The 17331-nt window shown below is 38.2% G+C and overlaps 1 protein-coding gene across 2 annotated transcripts in view; it reads right to left on the bottom strand.

Annotated features, from left to right (window-relative positions):
• COX16 (cytochrome c oxidase assembly factor COX16) overlaps positions 1-17331 on the bottom strand; it is a 35608-nt gene that overhangs the window by 2060 nt on the left and 16217 nt on the right. For both annotated transcript variants that reach the window (XM_007460946.1, XM_007460945.1), the window contains one exon: positions 1311-1373. In XM_007460946.1, coding sequence (XP_007461008.1) covers positions 1311-1373 — 63 coding nt within the window. The remainder of the gene's footprint in view (positions 1-1310; positions 1374-17331) is intronic.

The raw sequence follows: 17331 nt of genomic DNA on the forward strand, positions 1-17331 counted from the left end.
GGAAAGAGTAAATGAACCATTCTCTAAATTTCACTTACAGTTTTTACCAGGAGTTTACTAAATCTACATAGATGAACAAAATTCTACTAATTTAGTGTTCAAGAACAGAGGAAATTATTTTCAAGTATACTTATGAAATTATACAAAGTTATAAAAAGGTTTTAAGAAAGAATAATGGCCTTCACTCAGATAACATAAGACCTATATGCTCAAGAGAATTTGAGAATAATTCTTAAATGGGATGCAAGGCTGGCAGAACTTCATGCAAAAGTGGTCCAGTCCCAAACTAAACTAAAAAACAACAACAATAAAACAAAAACAAACAACAACCAAAAAGTGGTCTAGTCTTAAGCTCTGACAAGATCCTCTGGGTAAACAATTTGGAGACTGAATGCCACAGTTTGAGGGGTTTAGGAAACATCAAAACCTTTCTACAGATCCTCCCTTATGAAGCATAAAATCAAGCTCAAAATGATCAGCCAATGATTGAAATGCTAAAATGAGAATCAACACTCCTCACACGTCTCTTCAATGTATATTATTCACAACGTCCACCTTTCAATCAAAAATGACCAAACATGAAAAGAAATGGGAAAATATGATCAGAGATGGAGAACACCCTCTCTCTCCACATCCTATAATAAAACATGCTATTAAGCTCTTTGATTTTGTTAATAAGATAGGTGGAAAATGATACCTCATTATAATTTTAATTAACATTCCTATTATAAGTTAAGCATCTCTTTATCTGTTTAAAAATGGTATTTATTTCCTTGTCTCTGAACTCATTACATGCTCTGCCCGTGTTCCTACTGATCAAGTGAGTTGTTGAAATTTTCCATACTGATTTGCTCTTCATATTTAAATAAATTAATTCATCGTGTTAAGATAAACAATATTTTTAGAATTTCACATTTAACTAGTAACTTTATATAGGTTGAACTTCTGAACTTTTGAATTTTTATGTATGAATTCTGCAATCTTTCCTTTTAAAGCTTCTGGGTTTTCTATCATATTTAAATCGGGTTTTCTGACTCAAGACCACTAAAAAGAATCTTCATTGTTTACTCCTAGTACTTTTACCTTTTGTTTTTTATTTTTAAATTCTTGATCCATCTAGAATATGGATATAAAACAGTATATGAAATATAGATCCACCTTTATTTTCTTTTCAAACGACTACATAGTTGTTCCAATAACATATATTTAAGGTAAATATTTTTTTCCTGTACTGATAATAATTTGAATTTACCTTAAAGCAGATAGAACCAGTCACTGACTAGGAAGATTGCTACATTAGCATACTGTACCTCATACTCTGACTCCAATGACACTTTATTCATTTTCAGTTTTTTTTCTAACTCAGGATCAATCTGTAGAAAAGAAAGAACAGCCATAAGTTATTTAAGTCTGTTAGATCCCATTTTCAATTTAAAAAAGTAACATAAGGCATGGCTGGGATGGCATGGCAGATTACAAAAGCATGGGAAAATCTCCACAAACCATACAATTGCATAATGATAACTAATATAGTACTACCACCACTACTACAACTAATAGCAGCTAATATTTACTGAGGACTTGGTATATGCCACGTATTTTGACATTTATTACCTCCTTTAATCCTCAAAAACTCCTATGACATAAGTATTAGTATTATAATCAAAGTAAGGATAATGGAATACAGGGAGTTTGAATAGCTTGTCAAAGAGGCAGAACTTGGCTTTGAGCCTTGGCCCTCTGCCTCCAGAGTCTATGCTATTAACCACCACACTAAATTATGTTATTACATAGAATCATTACAAAAATACTAATAAATGTAACACTGCTCTTGAAAACAAAAAGGAACATTTCATATACACCAGAAATTAAAAAGTTAGCTATGAAAAAATTAGACAGGATTCCATAGTGGTAAACAGAAACTGATGCCACGTTACCTGTGTGTAGCAAAGTCTTTAGGAAAGAAGAATGTGATTGATGAAATTAATTAACAACCATCACCATTAACAAAACCCAAATTAAATTCAGTGGAATAGCTGAATAATGACTAAACACAGCTTAAGACCAAAGTAGTACACAAGAAACACAAATGAGGATTCCACTAGAATGATACACAAACAGATGGGATAAATGAAAGAAAAGGCATATTATGAAAGCTAGATCCAAAATAGGTCTATTAGGGGTTTCAGAATTACAGAATAAAGAGAATGGAGGAAGGGCAATAACTAATCAATAATTAATGAATAATATATTAAAAATACATGATTCCTCAGACTGAAAGAGCACAATAAAAGATAACCACAACAGGAATTCCCTGGTGATCCAGTGCTTAAGATTCATTGATTTCACTGTTGTGGGCTGAAGTTCGATCCCTGGTCAGGGACCTAAGACCCTATAAGCCATGAGGCGCAGCCAAAATAAGTAAATAAATAAAATTTAAAAATAACCACAACAAAACAAAGCCCACTCTTCATCAACTAATAGTAAAGCCTTAGGATATTAAGGATAAAAAGAAAATCTCAAAAGTAAAAAGAGTGAAAAGACAAAGGGATGAGGATTAGAAAAAAGAATGTTCATCAGCAACTTAAAACGCTAAAATAAAATGAAATTATATCTACAATGTTGATATTAAAAGGATTACTTTGAACCTCAGTTTTTGGGGGGTTTTTTTGAGGTACGTGGGCCTCTCACTGCTGTGGCCTCTCCTGCTGTGGAGCACAGGCTCCAGACGCGCAGGCTCAGCGGCCATGGCTCACGGGCCCAGCTGCTCTGCAGCATGTGGGATCCTCCCGGACCGGGGCACGAACCCATATCCCCTGCATCAGCAGGCAGACTCTCAACCACTGTGCCACCAGGGAAGCCCTGAACCTCAGTTTTATTTTGACTATTTTCTCTCTTCTTTCTCGGCTTCTACTTGATTGGGTTTTTCTCAATCAGTGTTTATTTATTTATTTATTTTTAGAACAGCAAGATCCTTTATTTTTTTCCCCTTTCTTTTTTCTTTTTTTTTTACATTTTTATTGGGGTATAATTGCTTTACAATGGTGTGTTAGTTTCTGCTTTATAACAAAGTGAATCAGTTATACATATACATATGTTCCCATAACTCTTCCCTCTTGCGTCTCCCTCCCTCCTACCCTCCCTATCCCACCCCTCCAGGCGGTCACAAAGCACCAAGCTGATCTCCCTGTGCCATGCAGCTGCTTCCCACTAGCTATAGACCTTACGTTTGGTAGTGCACAAAGCACCGAGCCAATATCCCTGTGCCATGCGGCTGCTTCCCACTAGCTATCTACCTTACGTTTGTTAGTATATATATATATGTGTCCATGTCTCTCTCTCGCCCTATCACAGCTCACCCTTCCCCCTCCCCATATCCTCAAGTCCGTTCTCCAGCAGGTCTGTGTCTTTATTCCTGTTTTACGCCTAGGTTCTTCATAACATTTTTTTTTCTTAAATTCCATATATATGTGTTAGCATACGGTATTTGTCTTTCTCTTTCTGACTTACTTCACTCTGTATGACAGATTCTAGGTCTATCCACCTCATTACAAACAGCTCAATTTCATTTCTTTTTATGGCTGAGTAATATTCCATTGTATATATGTGCCACATCTTCTTTATCAATCAGTGTTTTGAGTGGTGGAAATACATACAAACATATCAACAATCTCAGTAACTGCTGAACTCGTCTATTAACTAATAAAGATTTTCCGACTGACATTTTTAGAAATCCAGTTATATATTACTTACAAAAAATGCACTTAAAAAAAAAGAATGAAAACACAAGGTTAAAGGCAGAGGTTACAAAAAATGATGCACCACACACACACACACACACACACACACACACACACACAACACTGGTGGGGGCAGGAGGATCAATACATAACAATATTTTTAATGGACAAAACAGAATTCAAGGCAAACAGCATCAAAAAGGAACATTTAGGACTTCCCTGGTGGTCCAGTGGTTAGGACTCCGTGCAATGCGTGGGTTAAATCCCTGACTGGGGAACTAGAATCCTGCATGCATGAGGCACAGCCAAAAAAAACCCAAAAATTCAATATTGGAAAATGGAACAATTTTTAAAGAAAATGTTAGAATTATTAAATATTATGTGACTATATTGCTTTGAAATGTATGCAGTAAAATGGATAAAAATTTAAGAAATAAATACACAAAATATCCTAAAGGAGCTTAACATACCTCTCCCAGAAACTAACTGATCAAGCAGATTATAAATAAGATTACTGAAGGTGAGTAAAATGATTAACAAGTTCTTTCTAATAGATATATATAGAATTTTGAGCCCAGCAAATTTGGATTGCTATTTTCTCCTCAAATACACACAAAATATTAATAAAAATTAAACTTATTATAGGGCATAATGGAAAACTAGGCAAATTCACATATAAAAAATCATCATATATAACATATTCAATGACTACAATCGATAATATTTAAAATCACTAGCAAAAAGATAACCGCAGAAAGAATCCATATATATGGAAGCTGAAAACGTTTTAAAATACATTAACATGTTAGAGAAGAAATCAAAATGAAAATTACAAAGTATTTACAAGTGAAGAGCTACCTGTTGCATGATCTTTTTCATTCTAATAGGTTTAATCTTCCTGTGTATAACATTTCTTGGTAGAGAACATTTCATCTGCACATAATGACATTTTCACTACTTTCTATCTAAACCCACTTAGTTCAGATTAGCTCAAGATGGCAGAGTGGAAGGATGTGAGCTCACCCCCTTCTTACAAAAATACCAAAATCACTACTGCAGAATAACCACTGACAAAAAAACACAGGAACCTACTAAAAATGATACCCTACATCCAAAGACAAAGAAGCCACAACAAGATGGGAGGAGGGGGCGCAATCGTGATAAAATCAAACCCCATACCCACCAGATGGGTGAGCCACAAACTGGAAAATAATTATACCACAGAAGTTATCCCACAGGAGTGAAAATTCTGAGCCCCAAGTCAGGCTTTCCAGCCTGGGCGTCTGGCAATGGGAGAAGGAGTCCCCAGAGAATCTGGCTTTGAAGGCCAATCGGGTTTGATCACAGGACTTCCACAGGTCTGGGGAAAACAGGAACTCCACTCTTGGAGGGCACGCATAAAGTCTTGAGGGTACCAGGACCCAGAGGAAACAAGCAGTGACCCCAGAATAGACTGGGTCAGACCTACCTGCTAGCATTGGAGGGTCTCCTGGGGAGGCAGGGGGTGTCTGTGCCTCAGTGCGGGGACAAAGACACTAGCAGCAGCAGTTCTGGGAACTACTCATTGGCATGAGCCCTCCCAAAGGCCACCATTACCACCAAACAGCCTGTAGGCTCCAGTGCTGGATCACCTCAGGCCAAATAACCAATGGCACGGGAACACAGCCCTTCCCATCAGCACACAAGTGGCTTAAAGTCTCCCTGAGCACAGCCCTGCCCACCAGAGGGACAAGACCCAGCTCCCCACCACTGGGAACCAGTCCCTCCCATCAGGAACCCTGCACAGACCTCTTAGACAGCCTCATCCACCAGAGGGCAGACAACAGAAGCAAGAACTACAATCCTGTGGCCTGTGGAATGGAAACTGTATTCACAGAAATTTAGTCAAAACGAGAAGGCAGAGGAATATTTCCCAGATGAAGGAACAAAATGAAACCCCAGAAGAAAAATTAAGTGGAGTGGAGATAGCCAAGCTACTAGAAAAAGAATTCAGAATAATGAGAGTGAAGATGATCCAAGATCTTGGAAAAAGAATAGAGGCAAGGATGAAGATGCAAAAAATGTTTAACAAAGACCTAGAATTAAGAACAAACAGAGATGAACAATATGATAACGGAAATGAAAAATACATTTGAAGGAATCAATAGTACAATAAGTGAGTCAGAAGAACAGATAAGTGACCTGAAAGACAGAATGGTGGAAATCATTGCCATAGAACAGAATAAAGAAAATAGAATGAAAAGAAAAGTAGACAGTCTAAGAGATCCTTTAAATGCACCAACATTCCCATTATAGGGGTCCCAAAAGGAGAAGAGAGAAAGGACCTGAGAAAATATTTGAGGAGATAATAGCTGAAAACTTCACACAGTCATCCAAGTCCAGGAAGCACAAAGAGTCCCAGGCACATAAACCCAAGGAGGAACACGCCAGGACTCCTAGTAATCAAACTGACAAATACTAAAGACGAAGAAAAAATATTAAAAGTAACAAGGGAAAAACAACAAATAACATACAAGGGAACTCCCATAAGGTTATCAGCTGATTTCTCAGCAGAAACTCTGCAGGCCAGAAGGGAGTAGCACAATATACTGTATTTAGAGTGATGAAAGGGAAGAACCTACGACCAAGAATACTCTACCCAGCAAGCCTCTCATTCAGATTTGATGGAGAAATCAAAGGCTTTACACACCCCAATGTTCACTGCAGCACTATTTACAACAGCCAGGTCATGGAAGCAACTTAAATATTCATTGACAGATGAATGGATAAAGAAGATGTGGTACATATATACAATGGAATATTACTCAGCCATAAAAATGAATGAAATTGGGTCATCTGTAGAGACGTGGACGGACCTAGACACTGTCATACAGAGTGAAGTAAGTCAGAAGGAGAAAAACAAACATTGTAAATTAATGCATATTTGTGGAATCTACAAAAATGTTACAGATGAACCGGTTTGCAAGGCAGAAACAGAGACACAGAGGTAGAGAACAAACATATGGACATCAAGAGGGGAAAGGGCAGGTGGGATGAATTGGGAGATTGGGACTAACATATATACACTAATATGTATAAAATAGATAACTAATGAGAACCTGTTGTACAGCACAGGAAACTCCACTTCGCTGTAGAGAACAAACAACACTGTAAAACAACTATATCCCAATTAAAAAAAAAAAAAGAAACTTTATAGACAAGCAAAAGCTAAGAGAATTCAGCACCACCAGACCAGCTCTGCAACAAATGCTAAAGGAACTTCTCTAGATGGGAAAGAAACCAGAAAGTTAAAACAAACTTGTACCTATATAGACTGCTATATCAAAACCTCACAGGAGGGATTTCGCTGGTGGCAGAGTGATTAAAAATCCACCTGCCAATGCAGAGGACATGGGTTCAAACCCTGGTCTGGGAAGATCCCACATGCCACAGAGCAACTAAGCCCATGTGCCACAATAACTGAGCCTGTGCTCTAGAGCCCATGAGCCACAGCTACTGAAGCCTGTGCACCTAGAGCCTGAGCTCCGCAACAAGAGAAGCCACCGCAATGAAAAGCCTGCACAGCACAACAAAGAGTAGCCCCCGCTGGCCACAACTAGACAAAGCCCGTGCGCAGCTACAAAGAACCAATGCAGCCAAAAATAAATAAATAAATAAATAAATTAATTAATTAATTAAAGACAAAAACAAAAAAACCTCATGGGAACAGCAAACCCCAAAACTATAAATAGATACACACACAAAAAAGAAAAAGCAACCCAAACAGAACAATAAAGATGGCCATCAAACCACAAGAGAACAAAAGAGAAAGGGAAGAAAAAAGACCTACAAAAACAAACCCCAAACAATTAAGAAAACGGCAATAGCAATTTACATATCAATAATTACCTTAGTACAGTGGAGAAAGGATAGCCTCTTCAATAAGTGGTGCTGGGAAAACTGGACAGATACATGTAAAATTATGAGATTAGATCACTCCCTAACACCATACACAAAAATAAGCTCAAAATGGATTAAAGACCTAAATGTAAAGCCAGAAACTATCAAACTCTTAGAGGAAAACATAGGCAGAACACTCTATGACATAAATCACAGCAAGATCCTTTTTGACCCACCTCCTAGAGAAATGGACATAAAAACAAAAATAAACAAACGGGACCTAATGAAACTTCAAAGCTTTTGCACAGCAAAGGAAACCATAAACAAGACCAAAAGACAACCCTCAGAATGGGAGAAAATATTTGCAAATGAAGCAACTGACAAAGGATTAATCTCCAAAATTTATAAGCAGCTCATGCAGCTCAATAACAAAAGAACAAACAACCCAATCCAAAAATGGGCAGAAGACCTAAATAGACATTTCTCCAACGAAGATATACAGACTGCCAACAAACACATGAAAGAATGCTCAACATCATTAATCATTAGAGAAATGCAAATCAAACCTACAATGAGATATCATCTCACACCAGTCAGAATGGCCATCGACAAAAAATCTAGAAACAATAAATGCTGGAGAGGGTGTGGAGAAAAGGGAACAGTCTTACACTGCTGGTGGGAATGTGAATTGGTACAGTCACTATGGAGAACAGTACGGAGGTTCCTTAAAAACTACAAATAGAACTACCATATGACCCAGCAATCCCACTACTGGGCATATACCCTGAGAAAACCATAATTCAAAAAGAGTCATGTACCAAAATGTTCATTGCAGCTCTATGTACAATAGCCCAGAGATGGAAACAACATAAGTGTCCATCATCAGATGAATGGATAAATAAGATGTGGCACATATATACAATGGAATATTACTCAGCCACAAAAAGAAACGAAATTGAGCTATTTGTAATGAGGTGGATAGACCTAGAGTCTGCCATACAGAGTGAAGTAAGTCAGAAAGAGAAAGACAAATGCCGTACGCTAACACATATATATGGAATTTAAGAAAAAAAATGTCATGAAGAACCTAGGGGTAAGACAGGAAAAAAGACACAGACCTACTAGAGAATGGACTTGAGGATATGGGGAGCGGGAAGGGTGAGCTGTGACAAAGCGAGAGAGAGGCATGGACATATATACACTACCAAACATAAGGTAGATAGCTAGTGGGAAGCAGCCGCATAGCATAGCTCAGTGCTTTGTGACCACCTGGAGGGCTGGGATAGGGAGGGTGGGAGGGAGGGAGACGCAAGAGGGAAGAGATATGGGAACATATGTATATGTATAACTGATTCACTTTGTTATAAAGCAGAAACTAACACACCATTGTAAAGCAATTATACTCCAATAAAGATGTAAAAAAAAAAAAATAATAAATAATAATTACCTTAAATGTAAACGGATTAAATGCTCCAACCAAAAGACATATACTGGCTGAATGGATACAAAACCAAGACCTGTATATATGCTGCTTACAAGAAACTCACTTCAGACCTAGGGACACATACATACTGAAAGTGAGGGGATGGAAAAAGGTATTCCATGCAAATGGAAATCAAAAGAAAGCTGAGGGCTTCCCTGGTGGCACAGTGGTTGAGAGTTCGCCTGCCAATGCAGGGGACACAGGTTCGTGCCCTGGTCCGGGAGGATCCCACATGTCGTGGAGCGGCTGGGCCCATGAGCCATGGCCGCTGAGCCTGCGCATCCGGAGCCTGTGCTCCGCAATGGGAGAGGCCACAACAGTGAGAGGCCCACTTACTGCAAAAAAAAACAAAAAACAAAAAGAAAGCTGAAGTAGCAATACTCATATAAGGCAAATAGACTTTAAAATAAAGACTGTTACAAGAGACAAAGGACACTACATAATGATCAAGGGATCAATCCGAGAAGATATAACAATTGTAAATACATATGCATCCAACATAGGAGCACCTCAATATATAAGGCAAATACTAACAGCCATAAAGGGAGAAATTGACAGTAACACAATAGTGGGGGACTTTAACACCCCACTTATATAAATGGACAGATCATCCAGACAGAAAATAAAAAAACACAGGCCTCAAAAGACACATTAAACCAGATGGACTTAATTGATATTTAACAATAATTCCATTCAAAAGCAGCAGAATACACATTCATGTGCACAGGGAACATTCTCCAGGATTGACCACATGCTGGGCCACAAAGCGAGCCTTGGTAAATTTAAGAAAACTGAAATCATATCAAGCATCTTTTCCAACCACAACGCTATGAGATTAGAAATCAACTACAAGAAAAAATACTGTAAAAAACACAAACGTGGAGGCTAAAACAATATGCTACTAAACCACCAATGGATCACTGAAGAAATGAAAGAGGAAATCAAATAATACCTAGCAACAAATGAAAACAAAAGCACAATGAATCAAAACCTATGGGATGCAGCAAAAGCAGTCTAATAACCAATGGGGTGAGAACAGAGCCCCGCCCATCAGCACACAAGTGGCTTAAAGTCTCCCTGAGCACAGCCCTGCCCACCAGAAGACAAGACCCAGCTCCACCCACCACTGGACGGGAACCAGCCCCTCCCATCAGGAAGCCTGCACAAGCCTCCTAGACAGTTTAGAGCAATACGATCTTACCTCAGGAAACAAGAAAAATTTCAAACAACCTAACCTTACAGCTAGAGCAACTAGAGAAAGAAGAACGTAAAGATCAGAGAAGGAAAGAAATCATAAAGATCAGAGCAGAAATAAATGAAATAGAGATGAAAAAAACAATAGCAAAGATCAATGAAACTAAAAGCTGGGTCTTTGACAAGATAACAAAATTGATAAACCTTTAGCCAGACTCATCAAGAAAAAAATGGAGAGGACTCCAATCAGTAAAATTAGAAATGAAAACGGAGAAGTTAAGATGGACACCACAGAAATATAAGGATCATAAGAGACTACTACAAGCGACTATATGCCAATAAAATGGACAACCTGGAAGAAACAGATAAATTCTTAGAAAGGTACAAGCTCCCAAGACTGAACCAGAATGAAACAGAAAACATGAACAGCCCAATCACAAGTACAGTAAGTACCCCACATACGACCCTTCAAGTTGCCATCTTTCAAAGATGCAAACTTATGTTCACATGTCTAATCACATAAGTTACTTCACCTGTCTGGTGTACACTGTCACATGCATGCCTCTACAAGTGGTTGTGCTTTTGTGTACCTTACTATACAGTACTGTATAGAGTACAGTAGTACAGTATCTTTATTTCAAGCCCAGGATGTCTGGAAGCAAGTGTAAAAGGAGCGGGTGATGTGCCTGGCACTGCTAAGAAGTGCCAGGAGATAACAATGGAAACAAAAGTAAAAAAATTGAGAGTGAAGCGAGGAGAAAAGATGGTAGACGTCACTTGTTCTTATAACATGAGTCATTCAACCATCAGCACAATTCTAAAGAACAAAGACAAGATCGTGGAATATGAGAAGTGTGCTGTGCCGATGATGTCGACAATAATGTCGAAGAAGTGTGGAAGAATGATGGAAGAGATGGAGAAACTTCTCAGTGTATGGATGCAGGACCAGCAACAGTGTTGAGTCCCACTCAGCTTTATGCTGATTCAAGACAAAGCTAAAAGCCTTTACAAAGACTTGAAGAAGAAACACGGCAAAGAATCAGAGGGCACATCTTTTAATGTCAGCAATGGCTGGTTTCACTGGTTCAAGGTTAGAGCCAAACTTCACAACGTAAAAGTAAGTGGCAAGGCAGTGAGTGCAGATACGGTAGCTGCCCAGGAATTTCCTGAAACTCTCTGAGAAATTACTGATGAAGGCGTGTATTTAACAGAGCAGGTTTTTAATGTGGATGAGATAGTACTGTACTGGAAGAGGATGGCAGACCAAAGTTACATCAGTAAGGAGGAAAAGTTAATGCCAGGCTATAAAGCAGCAAAGGGCAGACTAACTCTGTTGATTGGTGGCAGTGCTTCCCGCAATATGAAGCTGAAGGCTCTCTTAGTTTATCATTCAGAGAACCCAAGAGCCCGTAAAAACAAAGCCAAGGGATCTCTTCCTGTTGTGTGGAAGAGTAACCCCAAAGCCTGGGTTACACAGGCCATTTTCTAGGACTGGTTTTTCCACCACTTTATCCCGGAGGTAGGGAAATACTGCTTGGAGGACATCCCATTCTAACATTCTTTTGCTGCTTGACAGTGCTCCGGGCCAACCCCCATTCATGGATGACTTTCATCCCAACGTCAAAGTAGTGCATCTGCCACCAAATACTATATTGTTCATCCAACCTATGGACCAGGGAGTTATAGTGACTTACAAGAAATATTATTTACATCACACTTTTCGCAGTAAAGGCGAGTGACAGGAATCAGGAACCACCTTGTGACAATTTTGGAAGGACTACAACACCTACAAGGCCATAAAAACACTGACTTTGCATGGCGTGAGGTTACGGCCATCACCATGAATAGGGTTTGGAAGAACCTTTGCCTGCAGTTTGTTCACGATTTTCGTGGATTTGAGAAGGTGGATGAGGAGCCCAAAGAGGTCTTCAGCAACTCAGTGACCCTAAGCAAGAAGCTGGAGCTAGATCTGCAACAGGATGGCTTCATTGAATTCCTTGCTGTGCAACACAAGGAGGTTACAGTACTAATTGAAGACCTGATGGAATTGGAGGCCCAGAGAAAGGACAAAGAGAGACAAGAGGAAGAAGTAACTGAAGAACCGAAGAGATTCACAACAAGGGAAATGGCAGGGGGATTTTCTTTATTTGAGGAGGCACTGTTAGGTTTTGAGGCACAGGACCCAAACATAGAATGGTGCACAAAGGTTGCAGCAGACGTTCAGAATTCAGTCCAGTGCTACCATATCATCTATGACAAGAAAAAAAAGAGCTACTACCCAGACATCAATGGACCATTTTTTCAAGAGGGTGGATAGAACTGAATCCAGCAAGGAACCAGAACCTGTGCCATCAACATCAGGCGTGAGTGAAACTGCACCTTGCCCTCCATCTCCTACTGCTGACGATCCTTCCTCCTATTGCTCTACCATCGCCCCCCTCCTCTCCCTCCTCCAGTCAGTAGCTTTTCTTGCCTGTTCACTTGATGCCAGCCCCTGTATGTCAGCTGTTGTACTGTACTACTGTACTTTTCAAGGTACTGTACTGTAAGATTAAAAATGCTTTATTTTTTTGAGATGTTTGATGTTTACGTATTATTTGTGTAAAAAGTATTATAAACCTATTACAGTACAGTACTATATAGCCGACTGTGTTAGTTAGGTACCTAGGCTAACTTTGTTGGATTTACGAACAAACTGGACTTACAAATGCACCCTTGGAACAAAACTCGTTCATGTGTAGGGGACTTACTGTACTGAAATTGAAACTGTGATTGAAAAAATCCCAACAAACAAAAACCCAGAACCAGATGGCTTCACAGGCGAATTCTATCAAACATTTAGAGAAGAGTCAACACCTATCCTTCTGAAACTGTGCCAAAAAAATTGCACAGGAAGGAAAACTCCCAAACTCATTCTATGAGTCCACCATAGCCCTAACACCAAAACCAGACAAAGATACCACAAAAAAAGAAAATTACACAAAAATCCTCAACAAACTACTAGCAATCTGAATCCAACAATACATTAAAGGATCATACACCATGATCAAGTGGGATTTATCACAGGGATGCAAGGATTTTTCAGTATCCACAAATCAATCAGTGTGATACACCACATCAACAAACTGAAGAATAAAAACCATATGATCATCTCAATAGATGAAGAAAAAGCTTTTGACAAAATTCAGCACCCATTTATGAAAAACACTCTCCAGAAAGCGGGCATAGAGGGAACCATACCTCAACATAATAAAGGCCATATACTACAAACCTACAGCTATTCAGTGTTCAAAAGCTAAAAGCAGGGACTTCCTTGGTGGTCCAGTGGGCAAAGCTCTGCACTCCCAATGTAGGGGGCCCGGGTTCAATCTCTGGTCAGGGAACTAGATCTCGCATGCATGCCACAACTAAGAGTCCGCATGCCCCATCTAAAAAGTCTGCATGCCGCAATGCAGAGCCCGCGTGCCGCAACGAAGACCCAGCACAGCCAAAATAATAATTAAAAAATAAATAAATATTTCAAAAAGAGCTGAAAGTATTTCCTCTAAGATCAGGAAGAAGACAAGGATGTCCACTCTCACCACTTTCATTCAACACAGTTTTGGACGTCCTAGCCACGGCAATCAGAGAAGAAAAAGAAATAAAAGGAATCCAAATTAGAAAAGAAGTAAACTGTCACTGTTTGCAGATGACATGATACTGTACATAGAAAATCCTAAAAATGCTACCAGAAAACTACTACAGCTCATCAATGAATTCAGTAAAGTTGCAGGTTACAAAATTAATACACAAAAATCTGTTGCATTTCTATACACTAACAATGAAAGATCAGAAAGAGAAATTAAAGAAAAAATCCCATTTACCACCACATCAAAAAGAACAAAATACCTAGGAATAAACCTACCTAAGGAGACAAAGACCTGTACTCTGAAAACTATAAGACGCTGATGAAAGAAATCAAAGACGACACAATAGAGGGAAAGATATACCATATACTTGGATTGGGAGAATCAATGTTGTCAAAATAAGTATACTAACCAAGGCAATCTAGATTCAATGCAAACCCTATCAAATTACCAATGGCATTTTTCACAGAATTAGAACAAAAAATCTTAAAATTTGTATGGAGACACAAAAGACCCTGAATAGTGAAAGCAATCTTGAGAAAGAAAAATGGAGCTGGAAAATTCAGGCTCCCTGACTTCAGACTAAACTACAAAGCTCCAGTCATCAAAACAGTCTGGTACTGGCACAAAAATAGAAATATAGATCAACGGAACAGGATAGAAAGCCCAGAAAGAAACCCACACACCTATAGTCAATTAATCTATGACAAAGGAGGTAAGACTATACAATGGAGGAAAGACAGTCTCTTCAAGAAATGGTGCTGGGAAAACTGGACAGCTACCTGTAAAAAAATGAAATTAGAATGCTCTTTAACACCATACACAAAAATAAACTTAAAATGGATTAAAGACCTAAATTATAAGACTGGACACTATCAACGTATTAGAGGAAAACATAGGCAGAACACTCTCTGACATAAATCACAGCAAGATCCTTTTCAATCCATCTCCCAGAGTAATGGAAATAAAAACAAAAATAAACAAATGGGACCTAATGAAATTTAAAAGCTTTAGCACAGCAAAGGAAACCATAAACAAAACAAAGACAACCCATAGAATAAGTGCAAATATTTTCAAACAATGCAACAACAAAGAATTAGTCTCCAAAATTTATGAACATCACATGCAGCTTAATATCATAAACACAAATAACCCAATCAAAAAATAGGCAGAAGATCTAAATAGACATTTCTCCAAAGAAGACATACAAATGGCAAGAGGCACATGAAAAGATGTTCAGCATCACTGATTATTAGAGAAATGCAAATCAAAACTACAGTGAGATATTACCTCACATGAGTCAGAACGGCGATCATCAAAAAATCCACAAACAACAAATGCTAGAGAGGGTGTGGAGAGAAGGGAACCCTCCTACACTGTTTGTTGGAATGTAAATTGGTGCAGCCACTGTGGAGAACAGTGTGGAGATTCCTTAAAAAACTAAAAATAGAGGTATCATGTGATCCTGCAATCCCACTCCTGGGTATATATCTGTAGAAAAACATGGTCCAAAAGGATACACGCACCCCAATGTTCACTGCAGCACTGTTTACCACAGCCAAAACATGGAAGAAACCTAAATCTCCAACAACAGATGAATGGATAAAGAAGATGTGGTACATATATACAATGGAATATTACTCTGCCATTAAAAAGAATGAAATAATGCCATTTGCAACAACAGGGATGGACCTAGAGATCACCATACTGAGTGAAGTAAGTCAGACAAAGACAAATATTGTATAATACTGCTTATATGCAGAATCTTAAAAACAAATGATACAAATGAACTTATTTACAAAACAGAAACAGACTCACAGACTTAGAGAATGAATTTATGGTTGTGGGGGTGGGGAGGCTGGGGGGTGGGAGGGATAGTTAGGGAGTTTGAGATTGACATGTACACACTGCTATATTTAAAATGGATAACCAAAAAGGAGCTACTGTATAGCACAGGGAATTCTGCTCAATATTATGTAACAACCTAAGTGGGAAAAGAATTTGAAAAAGAACAGCTACATATATATGTATAACTGAATCACTTTGCTGTACACCTGAAACTAACACAATATTGCTAATCAACTACAGTCCAATATAAAATAAAATTTTAAAAAACACAGTTTGCTGTTCAATTTTACAGGCTACGCTGTCCAAAATATTACTTAAAAGGTAGCTACAATTATGGATATTCCTTTATTTTTCCTAGCTTTAATGGGAATGCTTTTAATGTTTCTCTATTAAGAATATTTACTATGATTACTGCTTGTTAAAGAGAATTCAACAAGGTAGTTAGATCAACACCCAAAAATCAAAGGGCATGGATCCACATACAAAATCAATATAGTTTCTTTATGCAAGTAAAAACCAATTAGAAAATGTAAGAGAAAGAAGAATACATAGCCAGAATAGTCTCATCTATTTAGAAAATTAAATTCATAGCTAAAAACATTTTGAAAAAGAAAACGAGATGCCCAGATGGTTTCACTGGCAAACTTCTATAAAACATTTAAGGAGGAAGTAACACCAATTCTACATAACCACTTCCAGAAAATAAAAAAGAGGAAACACTTCCCAACTCATGTTATGAAGTCAACATTATCCCAATACCAAAACCAGACTGTTGGGGAGGAACAATTTTCCCTTCTTCCCTTCTAGGGTCATTGGCTGGTTTAATAATTAAACTGACATAAAACAGATTTAACAGGAGAAAAACGTTTAATTATGTATGTATGGGAGCCCCACAAACACATGAGACTCACAGGCAGTCAACTTATAGACTTATATGCCATCCTGAGCTAAGGGGATAGGGGTCTGGGGCTTCAAAGAGGAAGAAGCAGGAAGATGAGAAGAACAAATGTTTGGTAAACAAACGTTTCCATGCCATGCAGATAAGTTCTTCTGATATAAAAAGTTCTCTCTCATAATAGCTATCTCCCTGTACAGGCTTCCTACCTAAATCCTTTTGGGCAGTTAAGGAAGAGATAAAAAGCTTTTCCTGAGTCTGTTGGGTCATAATTGCCTTCAGCTTAAAACAATCCACATGCCAAAGTGGCACATTTTGGGGTGGTGTATTTTGCTCCCCATCAAGACCAAAACAGTAGAAGGAAAAAAAAAAAATCTGTAGACCACAACAGTCTCTAGTGAAACTTCTGGTGGAAGAGTAAGACTACAGCTCCCAAACTAATGGAACAACAGCAAAATAATATAATGTTATTAATCCAAAAGAGAACAGCAACAAGACAGAAATAATTATAACAATAGCACATAAAAGGAAGGCATATTTAAACCCAAATATATTTTTAAATTACATTAAATGTAAATATATTTAATGAGCCAATTACAAAACAAAACTATTAAAACATATTTTCTGTTTATAAGAGATATATCTAAAACTTAAGTTTACAGAAAG

The sequence above is a fragment of the Lipotes vexillifer genome, unplaced genomic scaffold (genome assembly GCF_000442215.2).
Source record: "Lipotes vexillifer unplaced genomic scaffold, Lipotes_vexillifer_v1.1 scaffold1465, whole genome shotgun sequence".
Lineage (NCBI taxonomy): Eukaryota > Metazoa > Chordata > Mammalia > Artiodactyla > Lipotidae > Lipotes > Lipotes vexillifer.